Source organism: Pelodiscus sinensis, chromosome 4, assembly GCF_052426305.1.
Source record: "Pelodiscus sinensis isolate ZL-2025 chromosome 4, ASM5242630v1, whole genome shotgun sequence".
Taxonomy (NCBI): Eukaryota; Metazoa; Chordata; order Testudines; family Trionychidae; genus Pelodiscus; species Pelodiscus sinensis.
Genome location: NC_143055.1, coordinates 1,668,317 through 1,695,812, shown reverse-complemented (window position 1 = coordinate 1,695,812; position 27,496 = coordinate 1,668,317). Strand labels below are relative to the sequence as shown.

At 66.4% G+C, this 27,496-nt stretch overlaps 1 protein-coding gene across 1 annotated transcript; it reads left to right on the top strand.

Annotated features, from left to right (window-relative positions):
- The first annotated feature begins 778 nt into the window (after nt 1–778).
- On the top strand, nt 779–26,864 carry VPS16 (VPS16 core subunit of CORVET and HOPS complexes). Its single transcript, XM_075916083.2, has 24 exons — nt 779–936; nt 6,315–6,403; nt 6,781–6,878; nt 7,714–7,842; nt 10,952–11,096; nt 11,172–11,287; nt 12,063–12,185; nt 12,484–12,539; nt 13,247–13,336; nt 13,550–13,644; nt 16,277–16,353; nt 19,605–19,736; nt 19,820–19,947; nt 20,265–20,300; nt 20,980–21,088; nt 21,171–21,305; nt 21,443–21,551; nt 21,784–21,881; nt 22,743–22,850; nt 23,266–23,343; nt 23,627–23,796; nt 25,105–25,201; nt 25,581–25,684; nt 26,245–26,864. Exons 1-24 carry the CDS (start codon nt 884–886, stop codon nt 26,387–26,389), a joined length of 2,520 nt encoding a protein of 839 aa, XP_075772198.2. The 5' UTR covers nt 779–883; the 3' UTR covers nt 26,390–26,864.
- The last annotated feature ends 632 nt before the right edge of the window (nt 26,865–27,496 follow it).

Here is a 27,496-nt window from a genome sequence, read left to right as displayed (position 1 = left end):
AGGAATTTATCTTGTTCTTTTGTGAACCCTGTTCAAGTCCTGGCCTGCACCACATCCTCTGGCGAGGAGTTCCACAGGTTGACTGCACTGAGTGGAGAAAAGCTTCCTTGGGTTTGTTTTAAACCTGCTGCCTCTTCATTTCATTGGGTGCCCCCTAGTTCTGATGTATGGGGACAAGTAAATCACCTCTCCTCACCCACCAGCTGCACACAGCTCTGCCCTAGCCCCCTCAGGCCCTCTTCTCTGGGCTGGGGAGTCCCGGCCTCTCAGTCCCGCTCGCAGGGGCACTGCAAACCCGCCTGCTCCTGTTGCCCTTTGCAGGCCAGGCGCCCTGCAGGAGAGGGGCCGCCCCTGGGTGCAACAGGCGAGTCCCCAGCCCCTTGGGGCTTGCGGGGAGCAGATCTCCTGGGCACCTCAGAACCCCGCCCTCAGTGGGCGGGGCCAGACTGCCGGCGGGGCGGGGCTAGGGGCGGGGCCAGGCTGCCGGCGAGGCTAGGGGCGGGGCCAGGCTACCGGCGGGGCGGGGCTAGGGGTGGGGCCAGGCTGCCGGAGGGGCGGGGCTAGGGGCGGGGCCAGGCTGCCGGCGAGGCTAGGGGCGGGGCCAGGCTACCGGCGGGGCGGGGCTAGGGGTGGGGCCAGGCTGCCGGCGAGGCTAGGGGCGGGGCCAGGCTACCGGCGGGGCTAGGGGCGGGGCCAGGCTACCGGCGGGGTCGGGCTAGGGGCGGGGTCAGGCTGCCGGCGGGGCCGGGCTAGGGGCGGGGCCAGGCTACCGGCGGGGCGGGGCTAGGGGCGGGCCGCGCTGCCCTGAGTCAAGATGGCGGCGCCGGGCGCGGGGCGCTGAGGGCGGAAGTGCGGCGCCGGGGCCCGCGCGGGGATCGGGGCCATGGCCTGTTACACGGCGAACTGGGACCCGCTGGGCGAGGCGGCGTTTTACCGGTCAGTGCCCGCGGCCCCGCCCCTGCGCCCCCCCGCGGGACTCCCCGCGGCCCCGCCCCCTTTCTCCTCCTCCTAGGGACCCCCCCGCGGCCCCGCCCCCTTTCTCCTCCTAGGGACCCCCCCGCGGCCCCCCTCCCCCCCCGGCTTCCTGTCTGGTCCCCCCACTACCCCCAGGCCCGAGTCCTCCCCCGGCTTCTGCCCCCGCCCCCAGAGCCCCCCTCCCCTGCGTGCCCAGCCTCACCTGCCCCCCCCGCTGCCCAAGGGCCCCCCGCCCCCTCCTAACCCTCTGCCCCTTTAACATGAGCCCCCCCCGTACAAGATCAGCCCTGTGCAGCATCTGTCCTGCACCCCCCTTGGGGAGCCAGCCCCTCCCCTCCCCTCCCCTCGCCCTGCACTGCTGGGCCGCGAGCCCCAGCGCTGCTCCCGCCGCCCCTCTGCTGTAGCCCCCGGCCGCCTGGCAATGGCTGCCCCACCTGGAGCGGGGCCGGGCCGCCGTGGCTCTGTGCGCAGCTCTCTCCCTCCCCCTCGGCCCGTCCTTTGCTTCTGGCTGCAATGGGCCAGTCCGGGCTGCCCGGCGTGTCCCTGCACCCCACCCAGCCAGGGGCGCCTGGGAATTGTATTCACTTCGCTTCGGGGAGACGCTTGTGGGGTGACAATGCTATGGGGCCCGGCGGGCGGGGGGGCTGGGGCCCCGGGCGGGGGGGCGGGGGGCTGGGGCCCGGCAGGCGGGGGGGCTGGGGCCCGGCGGGGGGGCGGGGGGGCTGGGGCCCGGCGGGCGGGGGGCTGCTAGGCGGGTGCATAACTGGCTGGCTAGCCATTCCCAGAGAGTAGTTATCAGTAGGGCTGTGGAGTAACCACACGAATTCTCCTGGTTAGTGACTAGTCTGTAGTGCCTGGGGCCGGCCGGCAGCCAGTGCCTCCGGCCTCACTCCTGACACGAGCCCTGTATCAGACAGCGCAGTGTGGGGGGCCAGGTGGCTGCTCTGCAAAGGGGGACAGTTTAAAAACCTGCTCCCCTTGCGGACTGGCTGCCCGTCCCCTGTGCTACCTTTGATAAAGAGGCAGTGCTGTGGGTGGCAGCAGCCCCTGTGTAGGGAGTTGTCTGAGCTCCCGGACCCAGTGCAAGCCAGAACGGAGCTGAGCTGCCTGTCCGCCCGGCTCCTAATACACTTGAATTGGAGAGCCACAGCCAAGGTAGGTCCCAGACCTGTCACAAGCCGGGACTGAGCTGGGCTGCTGGCCAGCTTGCTAAAAAATGCATTGGTAGGGGTGGGGGATTGTGTGTAGTCTATAACGTTAATGGATACCCTCTTGCTAATCGGTTAATCGACTGCACCTTTACATCCCTCGTTACTGGTGTCTGTCATGCTGGAAGGGCATAACAAATGGGGTACCACGGGGCTCTGGTTTGGGTCTGATTCTGTTCAGTATCTTCATCAACGATTTAGATATCAGCATAAAGAGTACACTTATTAAGTTTGAGATGATACCAAGCTGGGAGGGGTTGTGACTAATCTGGAGGATGGGGTCATAATTCAAAAGGATCTGGACAAACTGGAGAAATGGTCTGAGGTAAACAGGATGACGTTTAATAAGGACAAATGCAAAGTGCTCCACTTAGGAAGGAACAATCAGTTTCACACACACAGAACGGGAAGCGACTGTCAGGGTAGGATACTGCAGAAAGGGATCTAGGGGTCAAAGCGAATCACAAGCTAAATCCGAGTCAACTATGAGACACGGTTGCAAAAAAAGCAAACGTGATTCTGGGCTGCATTAACAGGAGTGTTGTGAGCAAGACACGAGAAGTCATTCTTCCGCTCTGCTCTGCGCTGGTTAGGCCTCCGTTGGAGTCTTGTGTCCAGTTCTGGGCACCGCATTTCAAGAGAGATGTGGAGAAATTGGAGAAAGTCCAGAGAAGAGCAACGAGAATGATTATTAAAGCTCATGTCTTCTACATTAATGAGGGAAGACTGAAGGAATTGGGCTTGTTTCGTTGGGAGAAGAGAAGACTGAGAGGGGACATGAGAGGGGTTTTTCAAGTACAGGCAGTCCCCGGGTTACGTACAAGATAGGGACCGTAGGTTTGTTCTTAAGTTGAATTTGTATGTAAGTCGGAACTGGTGTCCAGATTCAGCCGCTGCTGAAACTGACCAGCGGCTGACTACAGGAAGCCTGGGGCAGAGCTGCTCTGCTCCGGGCTTCCTAGAATCAGCTGCTGATCAGTTTCAACAGCGACTGAAACTGGACGCCTGGGACAGAGCAGCTGGAGCGCTGCCGGGTAGGTCCCTGCAGCGCCGCACCTCAGCGCTGCAGGGACCAACCCAGCAGCACCCCAGCTGCTCTACCCCAGGTGTCCCCAAGTCAGCTGCTGCTGAAACTGATCAGCGGCTGATTCCAGGAAGCCCGGGGCGGAGCAGCTCTGCCCCAGGCTTCCTGTAGTCAGCCGCTGGTCAGTTTCAGCAGCGGCTGACTTGGGGACGCCTGGGGCAGAGCAGCTGGGGTGCTGCTGGGTTGGTCCAGTAGTGCCGCACCTCGGCGCTGTGGGACCAACCTGGCAGCCCCCCAGCTGCTCTACCCCAGGCGTCCTCCATGGCCGCTCCGTGTCTCCCTGGTCTGCTGGGGGGAAGTGCCCCGCGCGCCGCCGGAGGCAGCGACAGTGGGGGAGGCACCCCGCACTAGCTGCGTGGCCCCCCCGTTCGTAAGTAGGGGTCCGACTTAAGTCGGATTGACTTAACCCGGGGACTGCCTGTACCTAAAAGGGTGAAAGAAAAGGGAGAAAAATTGTTCCCCTTGGCCTCTGAGGGCAGGACAAGAAGCAATGGGCTTGAACTGCAGCAGGGGAGGTTTAGGTTGAACATTAGGGAAAACTTCCCACCTGTCAGGGTGGGAATAAATTGCTCGGGGGGGTTGTGGAATCTCCATCCCTGGAGATATTTAAGGGCCGGTTGGACAGACGCCTGCCAGGGATGGTCTAGACCAGGGCTACTCAACACGCGGCGTGCGGATCACCCGCGGCCCGTTTGTTTGCGGCCTGCGGGGCAGTTTGGGTTTACGCAGGGCTCAACGCGAGGTGTTCGGGGCCCCCCCGTTTCCTCCTACCCTCAAGAAGCCCCACTACCTACCTCCAGCGACAATGGAGGTCGTGCCGGCTTCCCGTGGGGTGGACGGAAGTCCTGCAGCTGCGCTCCACTTCTGGGGGTTCTGGAAGTGCGCTGGCTGCTCCCCTCCCCCGGGTCTGTGGCATGCTGGGAACTTGCAGGGGCAGGGGGGAGTCGGCCTAGGGCTTCCCTCCTCTGCAGGAGGGAGGGGGGAGTCGGCCGCAGAGGAGGCACACGAGGCACGCGCTGGGGCTTCCTTCCTCTGCATGGCGGGGTGGGGAGGGAGGAGGAATCCCGGGAGCAGATTGTGCGGGGGACTGCCTGCTCCCACTGGCACCCTGTCCTCTGCCCCCAGTCACCTCTCCCCTGCCCCCCACTGGCACCCTGTCCTCTGCCCCCAGTCACCTCTCCCCTGCCCCCCACTGGCACCCTGTCCTCTGCCCCCAGTCACCTCTCCCCTGCCCCCCACTGGCACCCTGTCCTCTGCCCCCAGTCACCTCTCCCCTGCCCCCCACTGGCACCCTGTCCCCTGCCCCGGCACCCTGTCCCCTGCCCCAGCACCCTTCCCCAGTACCATGTCCCCTGCTCCCACCAGCACAGTTGGGGCCACATTAGTGAGGCTTGGGGATTTTTTGGAGGAGTTATTTGTTTGCATCTCACTTGTGTGGCCCTGTGACGGCGCGTCAGGGATCCCCCTGATCCTGCACCCCCGTAGCAGCAAGAGGAGACTCCGCCAACCGGTAGAATAGAGAGGGTTTATTGCTGCTCCAGGATACAGCCCAGCATGAGCGAGATGTGGGTAGAAGGAGTCGGGCCAGGCAGCTGCAGACACTTGGGGTAGGGGTGCCTAGGCCCCTGGACTCGGGTCACTGTCTGCGTGACCTGAGGTTCCTCAGGCGATCCCCCCACTGGGCAGTGCTTACAGATGTAGGTCGGTAAGGGTCTGACAGCCCAAGCATAGCGACCAGTGAGGTACCGGCACTACATCACAGGCCCCCAACTGACTTTTCTGTGGGTCAGTGACCCCTGACTCAAAACAGGTTCCCCACCCCTCTCAGAAATAAAGACAATGACACAGTATTTGATTTGAAAATGAAGCCTGGCCAACAAACCCCCGATTGGGGCCAAGCCCCCATCTGGCTGCAGCATCAGAACACTCCTGCACCCCTGCCCCTCAAACCCTAGATCTGAGTCTGTCATAGACTGGACCCCCCTGCCCTGAGCCCCTCACATCCCCCAACCCAAATTCCTGCATCCTCACAGCCACAAGCCTGTGGCTTGCTTAGTACCCCAACCCTCCATCTGACCCCAACACACTCTAGCCTGGGGCCCCCTCCCCGAACCAGCGTCCCCTTCTCCACTCCTCCTGCATCCAAATTTCCTCCCAGAGCTTGCACCTCTCACCCCTTCCCACCCCCAAATCCCTCATTCCCACCCCAGAGCCCGCACCTCCTGTCTCAACCCAGTGATGGTCCGGCTAGACTGCAGGAGGTTTTCCGGGATTCCAGAGATATCCTGGAAAAACTCTTCTGCATCCAGGGACGTGTTTTTTCTTCTGCTTTTTTTAGTGGAAGAGCAAACGTGCTCTTTCAGTAACCCCTGTATTCCTATTCCACGAGGAATACGGGGGCTTCCAAAAGGAGGGGTTTTTCTGACATTTGGTCCAGTCTAGACAGGCCAAATATTGGAAAAACCCCTTCCTACAGAAGAATCGAAAAACAGCGGCAGTGTAGAGTGTATAGGGCTGGCCATAGCAAGTGATGGAGAGGAGGAGACTAGAGAGGGCGGGGCTTCCAGGAAGAGGTGGGGTTTTGGGGAAGGATGGGGCGGTAGATCTTGGCTTGTTCTGACATTTAAAAAGTGCCCTTGGGTGTAAAAGGTTGGAGACCCCTGCTCTAGACAGTGCTTGGTCCTGCCGTGAGGGCAGGGCACTGGACTCGGTGACCTCGCACTGTCCCTCCCGGGCCTAGGGCCTGCGATTCTATCCTTAGTGCACGGGGCTTCTGAGGATTGTGTGGTCTGAGTGTCACTGAGCTCTGCTGGGGGCTGGGAGGCGCCCGGAGACAGTAACCGGGGGATAGGCAGAGCCTGGGGGTGTCGAACGCCCGTCGATGGGCGTTGTCCAGCCCAGGAGCGCAGTGCAATGGCCTAGGAGCGGCTGGGCTTTGCCTGGGACTCAGCCGTGCCCCGGAGACGCCTGGACTCGGGCTGGTGGGGGGAGAGTGCGGGGCGGTCTCAGGCCCTAACCGCTCCTCTCCTTTGCTTGCTTCGCTGCAGGAAGTTTGAGTTGTACAGCATGGCGTGGAACCTGCAGGAGGACTTGCGGGACTGCCTGGTGGCTGCTGCGCCTTACGGGGGCCCCATAGGTACGGCCGGGGCTGGGGACCCCACCGAGCGGAGACGGGACGGGGCTCTGTGGCCTTTGGATGGTCTCCTTCCCCAGAAGCTGCTGGTGCTGCTCCAGGCCAGGGCGGGTGCTGGGTTTGCAGCGGGTCCGTTTGGCTCCCTGGCCCCCTCTCCTCGGCTGATTAACGGGAAGGCTTGAAGCCGGGTGTGAACCTCAGCTCAGCCCTCCGTTTGAATCCTGGTCCGCAGCTGCACTCGCTGGTTGTCTTCCCGACTAGCGTTGATCCCAGCTCGCTGGTTTACAGCTGCCTTAGCCCTTGCTCTAGCTCCTGGCTGCCCGAGAAGCTGCGCTCTAGCCGGGTTCCCCGGGGGTTTCACTGCCGCTTGTCGCCTGCAGCCTTGCTGAAGAACAACCTCAGGAGAGAGAAGTCCCCCAGCTCCCGGCCGCTTCTGGAGATCTACTCGGCCTCAGGCCTTCCCCTGGCCAGCATGCCGGTGAGTGCCCAGCCTGGCACGGCCTGCTAGTGCCAACGCCCCGTGGGCCTGCCTGCCGGCAGCACCTGGACTCGAGTGACCTCTGGGCTGGGCGGAAGCAGTAGTGTGTGTCGTGCTGCCCGCCTCAAGCAGCGGGCATGGCCAGGTGCTCCAGCTGTCTCAGCGCTGCCTGGGAAGAGGGGCTGCACACAGCCAGCCGCCCGTTCTGGACCTGGAGGGGCATTATCCAGACGGGAGCTGGAGGGGCATTATCCAGTGAGACCACAGTGCGCTGGCTACCAAAGGTGGCGCGGGCCACCGGGGCTAATAAGATATTGTCTCTGCCACTGCCTTCCTGTGAGGCCTTGGGCTAGTCACTTAGCGTCTTGGTGCCCTGTTCCCCTGCCCGTCTGGTCTGTGCTGGTTGTAGCACTCTTTTTCTGGGTGGGTGCCCAGTGGGGGCACAACCTGAGCTGGGTCCTTGAAGGGTTTCTGTGACTGCAGAATCCTTCAGGCAGGGGAACAGGCCAGGTGTGGGTCTGAGCAGTGGTGGTGGGGAAGAGGGGCGGGGCTGGCCGTGGGGAGGTGGGGTCCAGGAGGAGACAGATTGCCTTGTGGCGGGGAGGCTGGGAAGGGAGGGACAGACCCGCGAGTCAGCAGAGGAAGGACGGCTGCTGGACCCGGGGCTGGTGGGAATGCCAGGAGGGGGAGGGAGAAGCAGGGGCAGCTGCGTGCCAGGAGGATGGTACGATGGATGGGACTGGGCTGGGCTGGGCTGGCCAGGTGTGAATCCCGCAGGAGCTCTGGGGGCCCTGCCGTGGGGCTGACGTGGGCCTGGGTCTGTCGTTGCCTGCAGTGGAAGAGCGGGCAGGTGGTGCAGCTGGGCTGGACGGCCAGCGAGGACGTGCTCTGCATCCAGGAGGACGGCTCCGTGCTCGTCTACAACCTCTTCTGCGAGTTCAAGCGACACTTCAGCATGGGCAATGTGAGTGCAGCCGCGTGGCCCCGCTGGCAGAGCGACCGGGCGGCTCTATTGGCCGGGGCGTAGCAGGGCTGGGCAGCTCTGGTAGTGAGGCGGGGGTGGGGACTGAGACTGGGCGGCTGTGCTCGGGGGGCAGGACCAGGTGGCTCAGTTAGCTGGGAGGGGGTCTGGGCAGCTCTGTTAGCGGGGGGGGGGGGGGCGGGCGGGCGGCCGAGACTGGGCAGCTGTGTTGGGAGGGCAGGGCCAGACGGCTCAGTTAGCTGTGGGGCTGGGCAGCTCTTACCGGGATGGCGGGGGGGCCGAGGCTGGGCGGCTGTGTTCGGGGGGCAGGGCCAGACGGCTCAGTTAGCAGGTCGGGGGCATCTGTGTTGGAGGGGGTTCGGTGGGCTCCATTAGCGGGTTGGTTCCCATCAATGGGCGGGGCGATGCGGGGCGGGCGAGCTCGCGTTAGAGCCTGGGGCTGTGAGCCAGAACTCCCGGGTTGGTTCCCATCAATGGGCGGGGCGATGCGGGGCGGGCGAGCTCGCGTTAGAGCCTGGGGCTGTGAGCCGGGACTCCCGGGTTGGTTCCCATCAGTGGGCGGGCGGGGCGGGGCGGGCGAGCTCGAGTTAGAGCCTGGGGCTGTGAGCCGGGACTCCCGGGTTGGTTCCCATCAATGGGCAGGGCGGGCGGGGTGGGGCGGGCGAGCTCGTGTTAGAGCCTGGGGCTGTGAGCCGGGACTCCCGGGTTGGTTCCCATCAGTGGGCGGGGGGGGGAGGGCGGGCGAGCTCGCGTTAGAGCCTGGGGCTCTGAGCCGGGACTCCCGGGTTGGTTCCCATCAATGGGCGGGGTGGGGGAGGGCGGGCGAGCTCGCGTTAGAGCCTGGGGCTGTGAGCCGGGACTCCCGGGTTGGTTCCCATCAATGGGCGGGGCGATGCGGGGCGGGCGAGCTCGCGTTAGAGCCTGGGGCTGTGAGCCGGGACTCCCGGGTTGGTTCCCATCAGTGGGCGGGCGGGGTGGGGCGGGCGAGCTCGCGTTAGAGCCTGGGGCTGTGAGCCGGGACTCCCGGGTTGGTTCCCATCAATGGGCGGGGTGGGGGAGGGCGGGCGAGCTCGCGTTAGAGCCTGGGGCTGTGAGCCGGGACTCCCGGGTTGGTTCCCATCAATGGGCGGGGTGGGGGAGGGTGGGCAAGCTCGCGTTAGAGCCTGGGGCTGTGAGCCGGGACTCCCGGGTTGGTTCCCATCAATGGGCGGGGTGGGGGAGGGTGGGCAAGCTCGCGTTAGAGCCTGGGGCTCTGAGCCGGGACTCCCGGGTTGGTTCCCATCAATGGGCGGGGTGGGGGAGGGTGGGCAAGCTCGCGTTAGAGCCTGGGGCTCTGAGCCGGGACTCCCGGGTTGGTTCCCATCAATGGGCGGGGTGGGGGAGGGCGGGCGAGCTCGCGTTAGAGCCTGGGGCTGTGAGCCGGGACTCCCAGGTTGGTTCCCATCAGTGGGCGGGGTGGGGGAGGGCGGGCGAGCTCGCGTTAGAGCCTGGGGCTGTGAGCCGGGACTCCCAGGTTGGTTCCCATCAGTGGGCGGGGTGGGGGAGGGCGGGCGAGCTCGCGTTAGAGCCTGGGGCTGTGAGCCGGGACTCCCAGGTTGGTTCCCATCAGTGGGCGGGCAGGGTGGGGCGGGAGAGCTCGTGTTAGAGCCTGTGGCTGTGAGCCGGGACTCCCGGGTTGGTTCCCATCAGTGGGCGGGCGGGGTGGGGGAGGGTGGGCAAGCTCACGTTAGAGCCTGGGGCTGTGAGCCGGGACTCCCGGGTTGGTTCCCATCAATGGGCGGGGTGGGGGAGGGCGGGCGAGCTCGCGTTAGAGCCTGGGGCTGTGAGCCGGGACTCCCGGGTTGGTTCCCATCAATGGGCGGGGTGGGGGAGGGCGGGCGAGCTCGCGTTAGAGCCTGGGGCTGTGAGCCAGGACTCCCGGGTTGGTTCCCATCAATGGGCGGGGTGGGGGAGGGCGGGCGAGCTCGCGTTAGAGCCTGGGGCTGTGAGCCGGGACTCCCGGGTTGGTTCCCATCAATGGGCGGGGTGGGGGAGGGCGGGCGAGCTCGCGTTAGAGCCTGGGGCTGTGAGCCGGGACTCCCGGGTTGGTTCCCATCAATGGGCGGGGTGGGGGAGGGCGGGCGAGCTCGCGTTAGAGCCTGGGGCTGTGAGCCGGGACTCCCGGGTTGGTTCCCATCAATGGGCGGGGTGGGGGAGGGCGGGCGAGCTCGCGTTAGAGCCTGGGGCTGTGAGCCGGGACTCCCGGGTTGGTTCCCATCAGTGGGCGGGGTGGGGGAGGGCGGGCGAGCTCGCGTTAGAGCCTGGGGCTGTGAGCCGGGACTCCCGGGTTGGTTCCCATCAGTGGGCGGGCGGGGTGGGGCGGGAGAGCTCGCGTTAGAGCCTGGGGCTGTGAGCCGGGACTCCCGGGTTGGTTCCCATCAGTGGGCGGGCGGGGTGGGGCGGGAGAGCTCACGTTAGAGCCTGGGGCTGTGAGCCGGGACTCCCGGGTTGGTTCCCATCAGTGGGCGGGCGGGGTGGGGCGGGAGAGCTCGCGTTAGAGCCTGGGGCTGTGAGCCGGGACTCCCGGGTTGGTTCCCATCAGTGGGCGGGCGGGGTGGGGCGGGCGAGCTCACGTTAGAGCCTGGGGCTGTGAGCCGGGACTCCCGGGTTGGTTCCCATCAATGGGCGGGCGATACGGAGCGGGCAAGCTCGCGTTAGAGCCTGGGGCGAGGCGCGGGCTGCGAGCGCTCTGGGTCGGCGGGTGTGCCGGGGAGGGCCTCGCTGGCTGCGGCAGGAGCCTGTCCCCGGGAGAGCGGGTGGAGCTGGGTGTGGGGGTGCTGCTCCTGAGCCCTGCCAGTGCCGGGATCCCGCTGGGCGCTCTCTGCCTCTTGCCCCGTACTGTGCTGTATTGGGCAGGTAGCTGGCAACCATGGCGACGGAGCCTGAGGCCTTGTACCGCCAGCTTGCCCAGCCTGACCGCTCCGGCCTCGGGGGGGCTGGCAGAGCGGGAGACTCGGAGCCACGGGGCAGCGCGAGGCAGGGAGGGGCTGGCGCGCTGGTCCCTGCCGGCGGCCCCGGGCCTGGCTCCGAATGCCCCTGTTCCGCGGTGCAGGAGGTGCTGCAGAACCGCGTGCGGGAGGCGAAGGTTTTCCACACGGAGTACGGGACGGGCGTGGCCATCCTCACCGGGGCGCACCGCTTCTCCCTCACCACCAACATCGACGACCTCAAGCTGCGCAGGATGCCGGAGGTGCCAGGTACGTCCTCCCCCCGCCCCTCCTTCCTGCCTGGGCCTGGGCGTGGGCCTGACCCCCATGTCTGCTCCCCGGCAGGTCTGCAGAAGCTGCCCTCCTGCTGGGCCGTCCTGTCCCAGGACAGAGTCACCCTCATCTTGCTAGCGGTCGGCCAGGACCTGTACCTCCTGGACAGCACGTCCTGCTCCGTGGTGGTGAGTGGGCAGCTCTGTGGCCCTGGAGCCTGAGGGCCGCTGGCTCTGCCCTCGTGTCACAGGCTGCAGCGGGCACGACGAATGCCAGAGTGTGGGGCCCACAAAAGCAACCCCAAAGTCTTCTCTTTCCAGGCTTTGGTATAAAGCTTCCCCCCAAATCTTACAACCCTAGATCTTGGGGATGAACATGCGCTGCCACCTCCCGAGTACTGGTAGGAGAACCAGGGAGAGCGCATGGGAAATCTCAGCCCACAGGAGCCAATCCCAGGGTAGCAGAGAGAGAGCTTTTATCATCCCCACGATACCCGGTACAAGCGCGCCGGCTGGATGGAAAGGCCTTCGCTCCCGGGGACGCCCACGGGCCAAACGCTGAGTTACGAAGGAGAGGAAACCCGGTTTCCGCGCACAGACATGGGACTGATCTCCTCTTTACCCTGCTGACAGATGGTGAAGGGTCTTTACTGCGGGGGACAGACAACAGGGCTCTCCCAGAATCCGAGAGTCAATTGCTGGGGACAAAGGAGGGAAACCCCAAAATTCCTTTGTCCCAGTTTGAAATTCCTACCTGCATTTCTATTGGCTGAATCTACCTGGCTAGGTCCAGTTAACCCCTTAGTCCCCAGGCGGGTGGCCGTCCCTCACGACCATGACGGGGCACTGCCCGTTCCCAGGCCCGAGGGCTGCGTTGGTCACCCGGCTCCCCAGCCTGCTGTGCTGTGCTGCCCTGGGTCCGTCTGTCCCCTCACCCCTCTGTCTCCTTCTCCCTGGGCTGCAGACTCCCCCAGGAATGAGCCCCCATGCTGGCGCGTACGTGCAGATGGCCGTGTCCTTCAACTACCGCTACCTGGCCCTGCTGACCGACACTGGCTCCATCTGGATGGGGACGGCCTCGCTGAAGGTGAGCGCCTCCCCGCCCGCACTCGGGGGTCTGGAGTCTGCTCCCTGGGTCGTGCAGGGCTCCGCCCAGCCAGCTGAGGGCTCGGCCGCGACCCCTCTGGGGGCAGAGCCTTGCCTCGGTGCCAGTGCTGCTCCTGGGGACGCGGCAGCCCCGGGGCCAACGGTGCAGCCCGCGCTGCTGGGGGCTGCCCTGCCGGACCGTCCCGTGTCCCTGGCGGAGCTGGCAATGGCGGCGGAGCAGGCCTGGGCGGCTCTGGCCGTGCCCTGCCACCGTGTCCATCGGCTCTCTGCCCCTGCAGGAGAAGCTGGGAGAATTCAGCTGCGATTTCCGAGCTGCGCCCAGACAGATGGTTTGGTAAGTGGGGCTGTCGTCTCCTCCTGGCACGGGGTGTCTGCCGCCTGGCCTGCTGCCCGGGGTGCTGGCCTGGCACACGCTTCCCTTGCCAACGGCCGGGTGGCTCCAGGCCTGAGAGCAACGCCCAGGGCTGGGGGGTGGCAGGCAGGGCTCTGGCAATGTGTCCGCAGCAGCCCAGAGGGGTGGGTGTGCTCGGGGGGCAGGGATTGGCTGGGAGGGCTGTGCCGCTGGCGGGGTGGAGGGGGTAAGGGGGTGTGCTGGTGGAGGAGGGGGGGAGGGGGTGGCAGAGTAAGAGGGTGTGCTGCTGGGGGGGGGGGGGGAAGGGGGTGCCGGTGGAGGAGGGGGGGGGAAGAGGGGGTGCGGTGGGGGAGGGGGGCGGTGGGGGAGGGGGGCGGAGTAAGAGGGTGTGCTGCTGGTGGGGTGAGGGGAGTAAGAGGATGTGCCGGTGGAGGGGGGGAAGGGAGGGTGCCGTTGGGGGAGGAGGGGAAAGGTGTGCCACGGGAGGAGGGAAAGGGAGGGTGCCACGGGGGGAGGGGGGAAGGGTGTGCCACGGGGGGAGGGGGGAAGGGTGTGCCACGGGGGGAGGGGTAAGGGTGTGCCACGGGGGAAGGGGGGTAAGGGTGTGCCACGGGGGAAGGGGGGGAAGGGTGTGCCACGGGGCACAGCCACGCTCCGGTCGTCCTGACGAGCAGCCTGCCCTGGCACAGGTGCACGCGCCCCCGGAGCAGGCAGCGGGCCGTGGTGGTGGCATGGGATCGCCGGCTGCTGGTGGCTGGCACCTCTCAGGAGAGCATCCAGTATCCTTCGGGGGCGGGCGAGTGGCGGGGCGGGGGTTGGAGATGTGCTGCAGGACGGTTGCCTCGCTGCCCTGCCCTTCCCATGGGGCACTGCTGGCCGTCTGCAGCCTGGGCTGGTCCTCGTGACGTCCCTTCCTCCGCCATGGCTGCCTGGGCGGCTCAGTCCCCGCTGGGCTCCCGGCCGGGGCTGGCGGGTCCTTAGCGAGAGCGCAGGTTTGTCCTGGACGAGGATTCCTACCTGGTGCCGGAGCTGGACGGGGTGCGGCTCTTCTCTCGCACGACGCACGAGTTCCTGCACGAAATCCCCGGTGAGCTGCGGGGCGTCCTGCGCCCGGCCCCTTTCCCAATGCCCACCCCGGCGGGAGCTGGGCACGGAGGCAGCCGACAGTCCCCCAGGCCTTCGCGCCCGCGGCCAGCGCCGGCTCCGAAAGGCCGGGAGGATGGGGGGACGCCCTTCCCCTCCAGCCCACCCGCCCTGCTACTGCAGCCCCGGTGCCCTTCCCCGTCTGCCCCGTGCCCCTCGGTCCCAACCCGCCCACCCTGCTGTTCCAGCCCCGGTGCCCCCTCCCCGTCTGCCCCGTGCCCCTCGGTCCCAACCCGCCCACCCTGCTGTTCCAGCCCCGGTGCCCCTCCCCTTCTCAGCCCGCCCCGTGCCCCTCGGTCCCAACCCGCCCACCCTGCTGTTCCAGCCCCGGTGCCCCTCCCCTTCTCAGCCCGCCCCATGCCCCTCAGTCCCAACCCGCCCACCCTGCTGTTCCAGCCCCGGTGCCCCTCCCCTTCTCAGCCCGCCCCATGCCCCTCAGTCCCAACCCGCCCACCCTGCTGTTCCAGCCCCGGTGCCCCTCCCCTTCTCAGCCCGCCCCGTGCCCCTCGGTCCCAACCCGCCCACCCTGCTGTTCCAGCCCCGGTGCCCCCTCCCCTTCCCCGTCTGCCCCGTGCCCCTCAGTCCCAACCCGCCCACCCTGCTGTTCCAGCCCCGGTGCCCCCTCCCCTTCCCCGTCTGCCCCGTGCCCCTCGGTCCCAACCCGCCCACCCTGCTGTTCCAGCCCTAGTGCCCGTTCCCCACCCGCCCCGTGCCCCTCAGTCCCAACCCGCCCACCCTGCTGTTGCAGCCCCGGTGCCCCCTCCCCTTCCAGGGTTGGCTGCTGCTCCTGAAGTTGCAGGTGTTCCAGCCAAGCCCTGCCTGGCCCCTTCTGCCTCCCCCGCCAGAGCCATGGCCATGCAGGGAAGCGCCTCCTGGCGGCGGGTCTGCAGCCCAGAGCCTCCTGTCACTCCCAGACAGGCCCCGCTAACCGCAGCGCCCGGGAGAGTTCGGAGAGCCCTCGTATCCCGGCCTGCCTCTGCCTCTCCGGTGCCAGACCCCCCCCATCCCTGAGCTCGGAGAGCCCTCGTGTCCCGGCCTGCCTCTGCCTCTCCAGAGCCAGACCCGCCCCATCCCTGAGCTCGGAGAGCCCTCGTATCCCGGCCTGCCTCTGCCTCTCCGGCGCCAGACCCCCCCCCCCCCCCGCATCCCTGAGCTCGGAGAGCCCTCGTATCCCGGCCTGCCTCTGCCTCTCCGGCGCCAGACCCCCCCCATCCCTGAGCTCGGAGAGCCCTCGTATCCCGGCCTGCCTCTGCCTCTCCGGCGCCAGACCCCCCCCATCCCTGAGCTCGGAGAGCCCTCGTATCCCGGCCTGCCTCTGCCTCTCCGGCGCCAGACCCCCCCCCCATCCCTGAGCTCGGAGAGCCCTCGTATCCCGGCCTGCCTCTGCCTCTCCGGCGCCAGACCCCCCCCATCCCTGAGCTCGGAGAGCCCTCGTATCCCAGCCTGCCTCTGCCTCTCCAGCGCCAGACCCCCCCCCCATCCCTGAGCTCGGAGAGCCCTCGTATCCCAGCCTGCCTCTGCCTCTCCAGCACCAGACCCCCCTCCCCATCCCTGAGCTCGGAGAGCCCTCGTGTCCCGGCCTGCCTCTGCCTCTCCGGCGCCAGACCCCCCCCCCCCCCCCCGCATCCCTGAGCTCGGAGAGCCCTCGTATCCCGGCCTGCCTCTGCCTCTCCGGCGCCAGACCCCCCCCATCCCTGAGCTCGGAGAGCCCTCGTGTCCCGGCCTGCCTCTGCCTCTCCGGCGCCAGACCCCCCCCATCCCTGAGCTCGGAGAGCCCTCGTATCCCGGCCTGCCTCTGCCTCTCCGGCGCCAGACCCCCCCCATCCCTGAGCTCGGAGAGCCCTCGTATCCCGGCCTGCCTCTGCCTCTCCGGCACCAGACCCCCCCCCCATCCCTGAGCTCGGAGAGCCCTCGTATCCCGGCCTGCCTCTGCCTCTCCTGCACCAGACTCCCCCCCCCCCCCATCCCTGAGCTCGGAGAGCCCTCGTATCCCGGCCTGCCTCTGCCTCTCCGGCACCAGACCCCCCCCCCCCCCCATCCCTGAGCTCGGAGAGCCCTCGTATCCCGGCCTGCCTCTGCCTCTCCGGCACCAGACCCCCCCCCCATCCCTGAGCTCGGAGAGCCCTCGTATCCCGGCCTGCCTCTGCCTCTCCGGCACCAGACCCCCCCCCCATCCCTGAGCTCGGAGAGCCCTCGTATCCCGGCCTGCCTCTGCCTCTCCGGCACCAGACCCCCCCCCCCATCCCTGAGCTCGGAGAGCCCTCGTGTCCCGGCCTGCCTCTGCCTCTCCTGGGCTCAGGCATGTCTGGGCTCTCCCTTCCCGAGGCACGGCGGTGGGAGGGGCGGGGCTGGGCAGGCAGCAAGGCCCGCAGGGGAGACCCTGGCCTGGAAGTACACACCAGGGTCTGGTTCTAGCTCTGCCCTGGACTTGCTGGGTGTCCTTGGGCAAGTCATGTCCCCATCCCATGCCTCAGTTTCCCCAGCTGTGGGTAGCCGGGCTCCTCCTGAGATGGGCAGGGGCGGGTGACTCGCCCCCAGCCTGGGCCAGCGTCCGAGGCCATTTTGTCCCGTTTCAGAGGCCAGCGAGGAGATCTTCAAAATCGCGTCCATGGCGCCCGGGGCACTGCTGCTGGAGGCCCAGCGGGAGTATGAGGTAAGGGGCCCTGTGATCGCCCAGCCCCGCCCCCTCTGACCTCAGCAGGGCACGGGACGGCCACTGACCCGGGGGGCGGGGGCTCGTGGCTGCCCAGCGCCGAGCCAGAGGGGAATCTGCCCCGTCTTAGGCCGCTAGCTCGGGCGCGGCTGGGCCTCGGCGGTGCCGGTCACAGCAAGGCAGGAGCAGTCCGCTCGGTGCCTTGCTACCGCGGGGCAGCGCTCCAACGCCCGGTCCTTATGGAGCCGCCGGGAGCGGCCGAGGGCGGCAGGGCCCCGGCCAGAGGCTCAGGACCCTGCCGGCTACTAATTGACAAGCAGCCCCTCCCGCTCACCCACGTGCCAGCTGCATCTTCCGTGGGCTGTTCCACGCCGCAAATCCCCAGGCACGCGGCAGGGTCCGGGCTTCCTGCGCGGCGCGGTCGCTGCCTCGGCGGGGCTCGTACCGAGCGTGGGCCACTGAGCACTCGTGAGAATATCAGAACGGCCAGGCTGGGCCAGCCCAAAGATCCGTCCAGCCCTGGTCCTGTCTGCTTAACGTGGCCAATGCCCGGTGCCCCAGAGGGAGTGAACGGAACCGGGCATCGTCCAGGGATCCCTCCCCTGTCGCCCATTCCCAGGCTCTGACAAACAGAGGCCAGGGACACGCTCCCTGCCCAGCCTGGCTAACAGCCATCGATGGGCCAAACCTCCATGAATCTCTCTAGCTCTTTCTTGAGCCCTGTTACCGTCCTGGTCTTCACCACGTCCTCTGGCGAGGAGTTCCACAGGTTGACTGTGCACTGTGTGAAGAAAAATGGGCTTTGGTTTGTTTTAAACCTGCTTCCTATTCATTTCATTTGGTGACCCCTAGTTCTGATGTGATGGGAACACGTAAATTACTTTTCCATCGTCACTTTTTCCACACCTGTCATTATTTTATAGATCTCTGTCATATCTGTCTCCTCTTTTCTAAGCTGAAAAGTCCCTGTCTCTTCATATGGGACCTGTTCCAAACCCCTCTTCCGTTTTGTTGCCCTTTTCTGAACCTTTTTCAGTGCCAAGATACCTTGCAGTATTCCAGATGTGGGCGTACCGTGGGTTTATATAGAGACAATTCTCTGTCTTATTCTCTGTCCTTTTTTAGTGATTCCTAACATTCTGTTTGCTTGTTGGACGGCCTGCGCATTGCGTGGATGTTTGCAGGGATCTATCCACAGTGACCCCAAGATCACTCTCCTGAGTAGTTGTAGCTACGTTAGCCCCCATCACATTGTCTGTATAGTCGGGGTTATGTTTCCAGTGGGCATCACTTTACATTTACCAACATCCAATTTCATTTGCCATTTTGTTGCCCAATCACTCAGTTTGGTGAGATCTTTCTGAGGCACCACAGTCTGCTTTGGGCTTAACTATCCTGAGCAGTTTGGGATCAGCTGCAAATTTTGCCACCTCCCTGTTTACCCCTTTCTCCAGATCATGTATAAATAAGTTGAATGGGGGGTCCCAGTACATACAGATCCTTGGGGGACCCCACTGGTTACCCCTCTCCACTCGGAAACTGACCATTTATTCCTCCTCCCCTTTGTTTCCTGTCTAACCAGTTACCAGTCCTTGACAGGACCTTCCTTCCCTCCTATCCCATGACAACTTGATTTACGTAAGAGTCTTTGGTGAGGGACCTTGTCAGAGGCTTTCTGGAAGTCTAAGTGCACTAGAGCCTCTGGATCCCCCCTGTCCACATGTTTGTTGACCCCTTCAAAGAACTCTAGCAGATTAGTGTGACGGCGCGTTGGGGTTCCCCGTCTCCTGCACCCCCGAAATGGCACGAACAGACTGCACCAGCCAGTAGAACAGAGGTGGTTTATTGCTTCCCCAGTATGCAGCACAGCACAGATGTCATCAGGTTACAGGGCAGGCCTAGGATGCCTCAGCCCCCCTTGATATGGGGGGGGTCTCGGCTTCTAAACCCCCCAGCCTGTAGTTGAGGCTGCCTCCTCCATCCTCCCAGACAGAAACTAACTCACTCTCCTCCAGCCCTGCCCCCCAGCCAGGGCAGCATCCACCTTCCTTTGTTTCTCCCCATGGGGGGTGGCTGGTCAGACAGGTTGACACACCCTTTGCATAGTGACTCATCCTGTTTTGCTGGGCCGTGGTACCCACGGCAGCCAGTGGGGGTTACCCCAGAGCCAGCAGCATAGAAACCAGCCAGGTGCCCCCACTACGTCACACTTAGTGAGGCAGGATTTCCCTTTACAGGAACCACGCTGACTTTTCCCCAACAAATCATTCATCCACGTGTCTGACATTTTATTCTTTACTGTAGTTTCAACTAATTTGCCCGGAACTGACGTCAGACTTACCGGTCTGTAATTGCTGGGATCGCCTCTAGAGCCCTTTGTAAATATCGGCGTCACGTTAGCGTCCGCCAGTCGTTAGGTACGGAAGCCGATTTAAAGGACAGGTTACAAACCACAGTTAACAGCCCTGCAATTTCCCATCTGAGTTCTCAGAACTCCTGGGTGATGCCATGTGGCCCCGGGGACTCGTCACTGTTCAGTTCATCAGTTTGCTCCAAACCCTCCTCTAGTGACCCCTCAATCGGGGACAATTCCTCAGACTTGTCACCTAGACAGACCGGCTCAGGTGTGGGGATCTCCCTCACGCACACTGCACAGGGGGCTGGCTCAGTCCCAGGCCAAAGGGCCTGCAGCTACTGGCTGTGCAGAGGCTGCACGAGACGCTCCTATCTCGCTTCCACCTGCTCCAGGTCCTGGCTAGGTCTGCGAGCTCCCGGGTGGGCTGCGGAGGTGCCTGGGGCTCCCGGCGGGAATGGGGGCTGGAGGGGCGTGCGGAGTCCCCCTGTGGATGGGGTTTGGCAGAGTGGCACCCTGAGCCCCGCCAGCGATGGCTGGTGACGCGCGGAGCAGCGAGGGAGCCTGTGGAGGGCAGGGCCCAGCCTGGCAGGGGCAGCGTGCGTCTGGCAGGCCTGGTCAGGGTGCTCGCAGGTGGCCAGCCGCTGCTGGTCGGCACAGGGCCCCAGCTTTGGCACGGACTGTGCTAGGCTTCCCGGGGCTGCTGAAAGTCCCCCCTCCCTCGGATTTTCAAACAACCCTGGAAAGGACTCGCCAAGCAGCACCGGGACACTGCAGGGCCTAGAGCCGAGCGGGGGCACCAGCCACCTGGCCCCCAGCAGGCCCATCGGCTCCTCCCCGCCTGGCGCAGCTCTTGCGTGCAGGCTCCCGGGCTGACCCCTGGCGCTCTCGCCCCCAGAAAGAGAGCCAGAAGGCGGACGAGTACCTGCGGGAGATCAAGGACCAGAAGCTGCTCTCGGAGGCCGTGCGGCAGTGCATCGAGGCCGCCGGCTACGAGCACGAGCCGGAAACCCAGAAGTCTCTGCTGCGGGTAAGTGGGGGAGGCGGGAGGCTCGTGGGCGGGGCAGGGGCGTCTGGCCACCCATCCCTGAGCGCTGGCCCGTCTGTCCGCAGGCCGCCTCCTTCGGAAAGTGCTTCCTCGACCGCTTCCCCCCGGAGAGCTTCGTGCGCACGTGCCGGGACCTGCGGGTGCTGAACGCCGTCCGGGACTATCAGATCGGCCTGCCCCTGACCTTCGCCCAGTATCCTCTCTGGCCCGGCCGTCCCGCGGCCCCTGGTGCGCAGGGGCTGGCTGGCTCCTGCTCACGTGCTGAGGGTCTAAGGGGTGGCCAGATGGCGGTTGGGGGGGCTCAGTGGGCGGTGACGGGGGTCTCGCCTTCCTCTGCAGCACAGGGCGCATGGGCAGCGCTCACCTACTTGCGCCCGCCTGGCCCTGTCTCCTGCTGCCTGTGGGGGGCAGGGCCCGAGGGGAGAGGTGCTGTGGCTGCTGCAGCCGTGGGGTGGCTCCCGGAGGGGCGAGCCGGCGCCTTCCCCTGCTGCTCCTTGACGCGTGCCGCAGATACAAACAGCTCACCATTGAAGTCCTGCTGGATAGGTAACCGCCCCCGGCTGCGTGGGACCATCCCGGGCCCTGCCGGTCACTCAGCCCCACCCCCACCCCCGGCCGCCTCCAGCTCTGCGGTTAGACCCTGTGCGCCCCTACAGGGCCATCCCCGGTCTGGTCCCGCAGCTCCCTTCAGCACGTCCGGACTGGGGGCTCGGGCAGCTTGTCCCGCTGCTCCCCCGCAGCCAGGGGTCTCGCCAGCCTCCCAGCCAGGCGCTGGCCCTGCCGCGTGGGGCCCACCTGCCTGCAAGGCAGCCCCTCTAGGGCTGTACCTGCCCTGTCCCCGGCCCCTTGCCTGCCGGACTGGTTCAAGTGGCCACTGGTGGAGATGGCTGGGCTCTGCGGCCTGGCCCTGGCAGGAGCGAGGGGAGATGTCCCTGGCAGGGCAGGGGAGTCCGGCCCTGCGCAGCACGAACAGCGGCTTGTAGGTAAAGCGTTCCAGTGCGCCCGCTGCCCCGGGTTAGTGCTGGATTCGGCCCCCTGCCCTGGCCTCCCGGCTGCGATGGCCCTCTCCCCCCCTTGCCACCCAGCGCTGGGGCACCTCTCACCCTGCGCATTCCTCCCCGAGCCCTGGGGGAGGTGGAACCGGCCCCACCCACCCGCGCGTTGGCCCGGGGGACCGAGGGCTCCGGGGCGCCGGCGTCTGACGCCCCCTTGGCCCGTGTCTCAGGCTCGTTCTGCGGCGGCTGTACCCCCTCGCCATCAAAATCTGCGAGTACCTGCGCCTGTCGGAGTTCCAGGGCGTGAGCCGGATCCTGGCTCACTGGGCCTGCTACAAGGTAGGCGGGCGGGCGAGGGGCGGGGGCTGCTCGGGCGCTGTCCCTCGGGCCGGGCGCTGGCCGACCTGCCCTCCCGCCCCAGGTGCAGCAGAAGGACAAGTCTGACGAGGAGGTAGCTCACGCCATCAACCAGAAGCTGGGCGACACCCCCGGCATTTCCTACTCGGCCATCGCTGCGCGGGCCTACGACTGCGGCCGCACGGAGCTGGCCATTAAGGTGTGTGGCGGGGGCGGGGCCCCTGGAGCCCCCTTAGCTCGGCTCACGCCGCAGGGCCTCCCCTGGCAGTGCCCTGCTGGCGCCTGGCTCCATGCTGAGCCCGGGGCCGGCGCTGACGGGGCTTCTCTTGGGCGCAGCTGCTGGAGTACGAGCCCCGGTCCGGGGAGCAGGTCCCGCTGCTGCTGAAGATGAAAAAGAGCCAGCTGGCCCTGAACAAGGCCATCGAGAGCGGAGACACGGACCTAGGTACAGCTGCGCGGGGCAAGGCTCCGGGGGCTCTGGGAAGTGGGATTGGCCATTCGCACCCCAGACCCACCAGTCCTTGTGGCCCCCGCCCCCGACCTGCCCTGAGGAGCCCCGACGGGCACACACAGGCCAGGGGCCCTAAGCGACGGGCGTCCCTTCCCCCAGCCCCCACGCCCCGCTGGCCCGGCCGGGGGTCTGCGCCCGCCCCTCTGACGCGCTGCCTCTGCCCCAGTGTACACCGTCGTGCTGCACCTCAAGAACGAACTGAACCGCGGCACCTTCTTCATGACGCTGCAGAAGCAGCCGGTGGCTCTGAGCCTCTACCGCCAGGTGAGAGCCGCCCAGCCCAGCTGGGGCTCCTGGCGGGCTCGGTGGCTGGGGCTCAGACAGGCTGTGCCCGCTGGCAGGGGGAGAGGGGAGCCTGGTGCTGTGGGGGGGGGCAGTTTGCCGGAGGTGCCAGGCTCAGACAGGCTGTGCCTGCTGGCAGGAGGGGGGGGGGCCTGGTGCTGTGGCAGGGGGGCGGTTTGCTGGAGGTGCCAGGCTCAGACAGGCTGTGCCCGCTGGCAGGGGGAGAGGGGAGCCTGGTGCTGTGGGGGGGGCGGCTTGCTGGAGGTGCCAGGCTCAGACAGGCTGTGCCTGCTGGCAGAGGGAGAGGGGGGCCTGGTGCTGTGGGGGGGGCGGTTTGCTGGAGGTGCCAGGCTCAGGCTGTGCCCGCTGGCAGGGGAAGAGGGGGGCCTGGTGCTGTGGAGGGGGGGCGGTTTGCCGGAGGTGCCAGGCTCAGACAGGCTGTGCCCGCTGGCAGGGGGAGAGGGGAGCCTGGTGCTGTGGGGGGGGGCGGTTTGCCGGAGGTGCCAGGCTCAGACAGGCTGTGCCCGCTGGCAGGGGGAGAGGGGAGCCTGGTGCTCTGGGGGGGGCGGGGGTTTGCCGGAGGTGCCAGGCTCAGACAGGCTGTGCCCGCTGGCAGGGGGAGAGGGGAGCCTGGTGCTCTGGGGGGGGCGGGGGTTTGCCGGAGGTGCCAGGCTCAGACAGGCTGTGCCCGCTGGCATTAGGAGCCCAGTGCTGAGCAGTAACAGCCCGGGCCCTGCTGGGGAGGGCAGGGGTGGGCTGAGTGAGTGGGACCCCCGTGTCTGTCGCGGTAACGAGCCTGTTGGCCCGGGGGCTGTGTGCTGCAACCTCGCGTGTCGTGGCCAGTTCTGCAAGCACCAGGAGCTGGAGACGCTCAAGGACCTGTCCAACCAGGACGACGATCACCAGGAGCTCGGGAACTTCCACGTCCACGCCAGCTACTCCAGTGAGCAGGTGGGTCGGCGGGGCCTGCCGGAGCCTCTGCTGGCCTTGCAGGGCCGGGAACTGCCCCTGGCCCTCCGGACGCCCGGCTTTGCCAGGAGGCTGGGGCGGCGCTGCTCCGTGCCTCTGGGCTCCCCGGAGTCCTTGGCTTTCTCTGGCGCCGTGGGGGCGGGAGCGGGAATTAGCGACCTGGAGCGCTGCACAGTAAGGAGCTTCCTGCTTGTCGAATGAACAGCCCCGGCCCCTGTGGCTCCCAATCCTTTGCCAGCTCACAGCCCTAGTCCTGTCTCTGGGGGGGAGCGAGCACTGCAGAGCCGGGAGCATCGCTCGGCCGCCTGTGAGAGCCACAAGCAGGGGCTCCCGTGGCCGTCCCCCGCAGCGGGGCAGGGAGGCTGAGACTAGCCGGGGGTTGCTCTGTCCCTTCCAGCGGCTCGAGGGGCGCGTGGCAGCTCTGCAGAACGCGGTGGACGAGTACTCCAAGGCCAAGAACGAGTTTGCTGCCAAGGTGAGTGTGGCTGGGGTGCCTGGTGAGCTGCTAGGGGCCTGGGCCTGGCCTTCCGGCTGTGGCTGTGTCCCGTGGAACAGCGCTGGGCACGGCCGGAGGCTGAGGAAGCCGCCTGGAAGAACGCAGGGCTGGGGAGGAGAGAGCCCAGGCCTTCCCTTGGGAGCCCTGGTCTCTGCGCCGCCCTCGGGGGAAGCGGCAGGGGTGGGGTTGCCTTGCGCGCAGGGATGGCGGGTGCCCGAGGAGAGGCCCATCCCGTGCGCCCAGCCTGGCCTCTGCTCCACAGGCCACGGAGGATCAGATCAAGCTGCTGCGGATGCAGCGCCGCTTGCAGGACGAGTTGGACAAGCCCTACGTGGACTCCTCCCTGCACGACACCGTCTACAGCCTCATCCTGGACGGCAGCCACAAGCGGGCGGAGCAGCTGTACCGCGACTTCCGCATCCCCGACAAGAGGTCAGGCGGGGAGCCGGGCGGGCAGGCGCTGCGCCCAGGAGGCACCAGACGAGCTGTTTCAAGTACACGCAGCTCCTGGCCGGAGCCCCCGGGCAGGGGCCAGGATGTTGTGAGCCCCTTCCGGACGGCCTGTCTCTCACTATCTGTCCAGGGCACACAGAGGGGTGTGGGATCCTGCTCTCACGGGGCTCGGTCACATGCACTTCACCGTCCTCTGCCCCATCAGGAGAGGAGCCTGAGAGGGGACGTGACAGCGGTTCTCAAGTACCGAAGAGGGTGTGTCAGGGCCCCTGGGCCTCTGAGCACAGGACAAGGAGCAAGGGGCTGAAACTGCAGCAGGGGAGGTTTAGGTTGGACATTAGGAAAACCTTCCTGCCTGTTGGGGGGGTTAAACATGGAATCAGTTGCCTGGGGGGTTGTGGACTCTCCGTCCCTGGGGATATTTCAGAGCAGGTTGGACAGACGCTGTCAGGGATGGGCTGGACGGTGCTGGGTCCTGCCGTGGGGGCAGGGACTGGACTTGCTCCCCCAAGGTCCCTCCCAGTCCTCCTGTTCTGTGATTCTTGGTGCTCCGGCCAGTAAACCCCACTTGGGCAGCTGGCCCTGGTAGACTGGATCTGTGCCCAGGGGGCTAGTGGCCGGCCAGGCCCTGCTGGGCTAGGCACTGCGCACACAGAGCCGAGGTAGGGAGCGCCTAGCCCAGGGCTCGCAGCCTTTTCAAAGCCAAGAGCCAAACGGCATCCAAATTCAGAACAAGTGGCCAGCAGAGTGTCCATGACTGGAAACGTCCCCGTCCTGCTCTTGGTAATGGCCGTGATGGTGAGCGGCCCCCCTGCCACACGGCGCTCAGACTGTACTTCCCGCGGCTTCGGCTGCGTCTGTTCGCCCGCTTCTGGGAGTTCCCATCAGAACCGGCTCCAGGCGTGCCCGCGGGCGTCACTGCGCCTCCTAACGCGCCGAGCTCGCTTCTCGTTTGAACGTCGAGGGGCCTGCACGTTGGGGCCAAGTGCCCGATTTACTTCCATCCTGAGCCGTGGGCTCAGACCCTGCCCTAGAGGCTGTCTGGGGCAGCTGGCCACAGCCAGTCGGGGAGCACCGGGACCCGCCAGGGGCATAGGTCACATGACTGGCGCCGATGTGCGTAGGGCACAGAGCAGCCTGGAAGGGGCACCATCGGCAGGCTGCCTGGCCCATTGGGTGCTGCCTGGCGTCGGGGTGGCAGCTGGCGGGGGGGGACTGTGCTGCCAGCCCCGGGAATGGGACTCGCTCCCTGGCTGCTGCAGTAAGGGGCGAGGTGTCTGTCCCCAGGTTCTGGTGGCTGAAGATCAGCGCCCTGGCTGAGCGGGACGACTGGGAGGAGCTGGAGAAGTTTTCCAAGAGTAAGAAGTCGCCCATTGGGTACTTGGTAAGCAAGTCTCTGCTGCAAGGGGCCCCTGGCTGGCTGGGTCCTGCCCCTGGTCCGCAGCCCGGGTGCTGGGCTAGGTCCCTCCAGGCGGGAAGGGAAAGCGGGAACCGCTCAGACCCAGCCTTGGTAGATCCCTGAGTGGGGCTTGGGTCGCCCCACAGGACCCTGGAACTCGTCTTTCCAGCTCTTAGGCCACTCCCACCAGCCGGGGGGGGGGGGAGGGGGAGGATGGTTCTGTCCCACAGCCAGGGGGCAGGGTGAGGGGGGAGAGGAACAGGCCGGGGGGTGAGCGGGACAGCTGGGGGGTGGGAGGGATGCGATGCAGCAGCGCCAGAGCCTGCCGCCTTCACTGATTCCCATCTGGCTTGCCCCACACCAGCCCTTTGTCGAAATCTGCATGAAACACCACAACCGCCACGAGGCCAGGAAGTACGCAGCCCGCGTGGCCCCCGAGCACAGGGTCAAGGCCCACATCCTCGTGGGGTACGTCCGCGCTGAGCGCTCCACCCCCCAGGAGCCTGGTGTGGGCAGCGTGGCTGGGGGGGGTTGGTTGGGCTCTGAGTGGGGGGAGGGGCTGCAGACCCCCTTTGGGAAGGGGCTCCTTTTTCAGCGCTGCCGCGACTCACCTTGTCCTGTGGGTCAGAGAGGGGGCTGGGCTCAGAGCTCCAGCCCGGTGGGGGGGGCCCCTGGCGAGAGGGGCACAGGTGGGCAGTTGAGCCAGGGTGAGGGCATGCCCATGCCCCAGGAGGGTGCCAGGCAGCTGGGACCCCACAGTGACATTCCCAGTTCAGACAGGGCAGTGAGGGTGGCGTGGGCCGGGCCGGGCCCACAGCAGAGGGGATCCTGGGGAGGAGACGCCAAGCCCTGCATGAACCCGCAGGGAGGGGTAGAAATGGCCCAGCTGCCCCATAGCCCTGTCCATGAGGCCTGGTCCCTCTGCCCCACTGAGTGCAGCCGGAGGGGGGAGCTAGGCTGGCTGTGCCCCTCCTGCCCTTCCCAGCCGGGGGCGGCAGAGCTCACAACTCGCCCCGTTTCCCCGGCAGAGAGTTGGACCAAGCCGCCGACGCTGCCATTGAGCACAAGAACGAGACGGAGCTGAACCTCGTCCTGGCCAAGTGCACCGCAGCCACCGACTCCACGGTCACAGAGAAGATCCACCGTGCGAAAGCTCAGCTCCTGAAGAAGTAACCCTGCCCCGCGCTCGGCCCCTTGGAGCAGTGGCTGGAGCCACGGGCTGGCCACCTTCCTGGGGCGTTGCAGGTGGCCTGGGGTGCGGGGAGCAGCGCTTGCATGGCACGCTCCTGTGCAACCAGCTGTCTGGCCGTGAGCTGGGCTCCCGTCCCACGAGGAAGCCTTATTCTGCCCTGGGCAGGTGCCTGTCCCCAGCTTCCTCCCCTGAACTGCCCCTGGCTTCTCTCAGCACAAAAACTGCTAGAGCCACCCTGCCGTTCAGGCACCACTGGGGCTTGTGGCAGGAGCCGTCCGTCCAGCCTAGCTGCAGCGCCAGCAGGCACGGCATCCCCAGCCGGGGACAGTGGGGCTGCCGGGCAGGGACGGCTGAAGCTGGGGGCACTGGTCTCTGGATTTGGGGCCGGGGGAGGTGAGGAATGGCTCTGTGACACTGTAACTTTCAGCAGGATAAATAAATCAGTGAGACCCCTTGTGTGTGACTGGAATGCTGGGTTCCCTAGTGCCGCCCTGTGGGGTAGGGGGGGTGACAGTGGGGGGCAGTGCTGTCTCCCCCTTGCAGGCCTGCTGTGTTTGTAGGGCTGGGGGCACATTCACCTTTCTGAGTACTGGATCAGGGTGAGGCAGGCCACTTCCCAACCTGCTTAAACCTTGCATGAGCCTGCAGTGAGGGGTGGAAATAGCCCAGCTCGGCCTGGAGTTCTGCCCTCGTGCCCCTTCCTCCCCCTAGTCTGTGCATGAAGCTCTGGTCCCTGTGTGCCAGGGCCTGCTGCCACGCTCCTCCCTCGGGCGCCGGGGCCAGCATTCCTTAGGAGCCCCTGCGTCTCCCCAGTAGCTCCCCAGCCCTGCCTGTAGCCAGCCAGCGCAGGGTGGTTTATGCCCTTGGAAAGCGGCCAGCTGAGGGCTGTGCCCTGCCTGCAGCCTGGCCATGCTGAAGCAGCCACCTCCCACCCGGCCGGGAAGCCGCAGGTGTGAACGGGTCAGAAACTGGCGGAGGCGGAGGGTGCGTGGCCACCCGCCCCCTGCCCCCGGGGGGGTCCGGCTCCTCCTCGGCTTGCTCCCGCTGGGCTCGTGCCCTGGCCCCGGGCAAGCCAGGCAGAGAGGCAG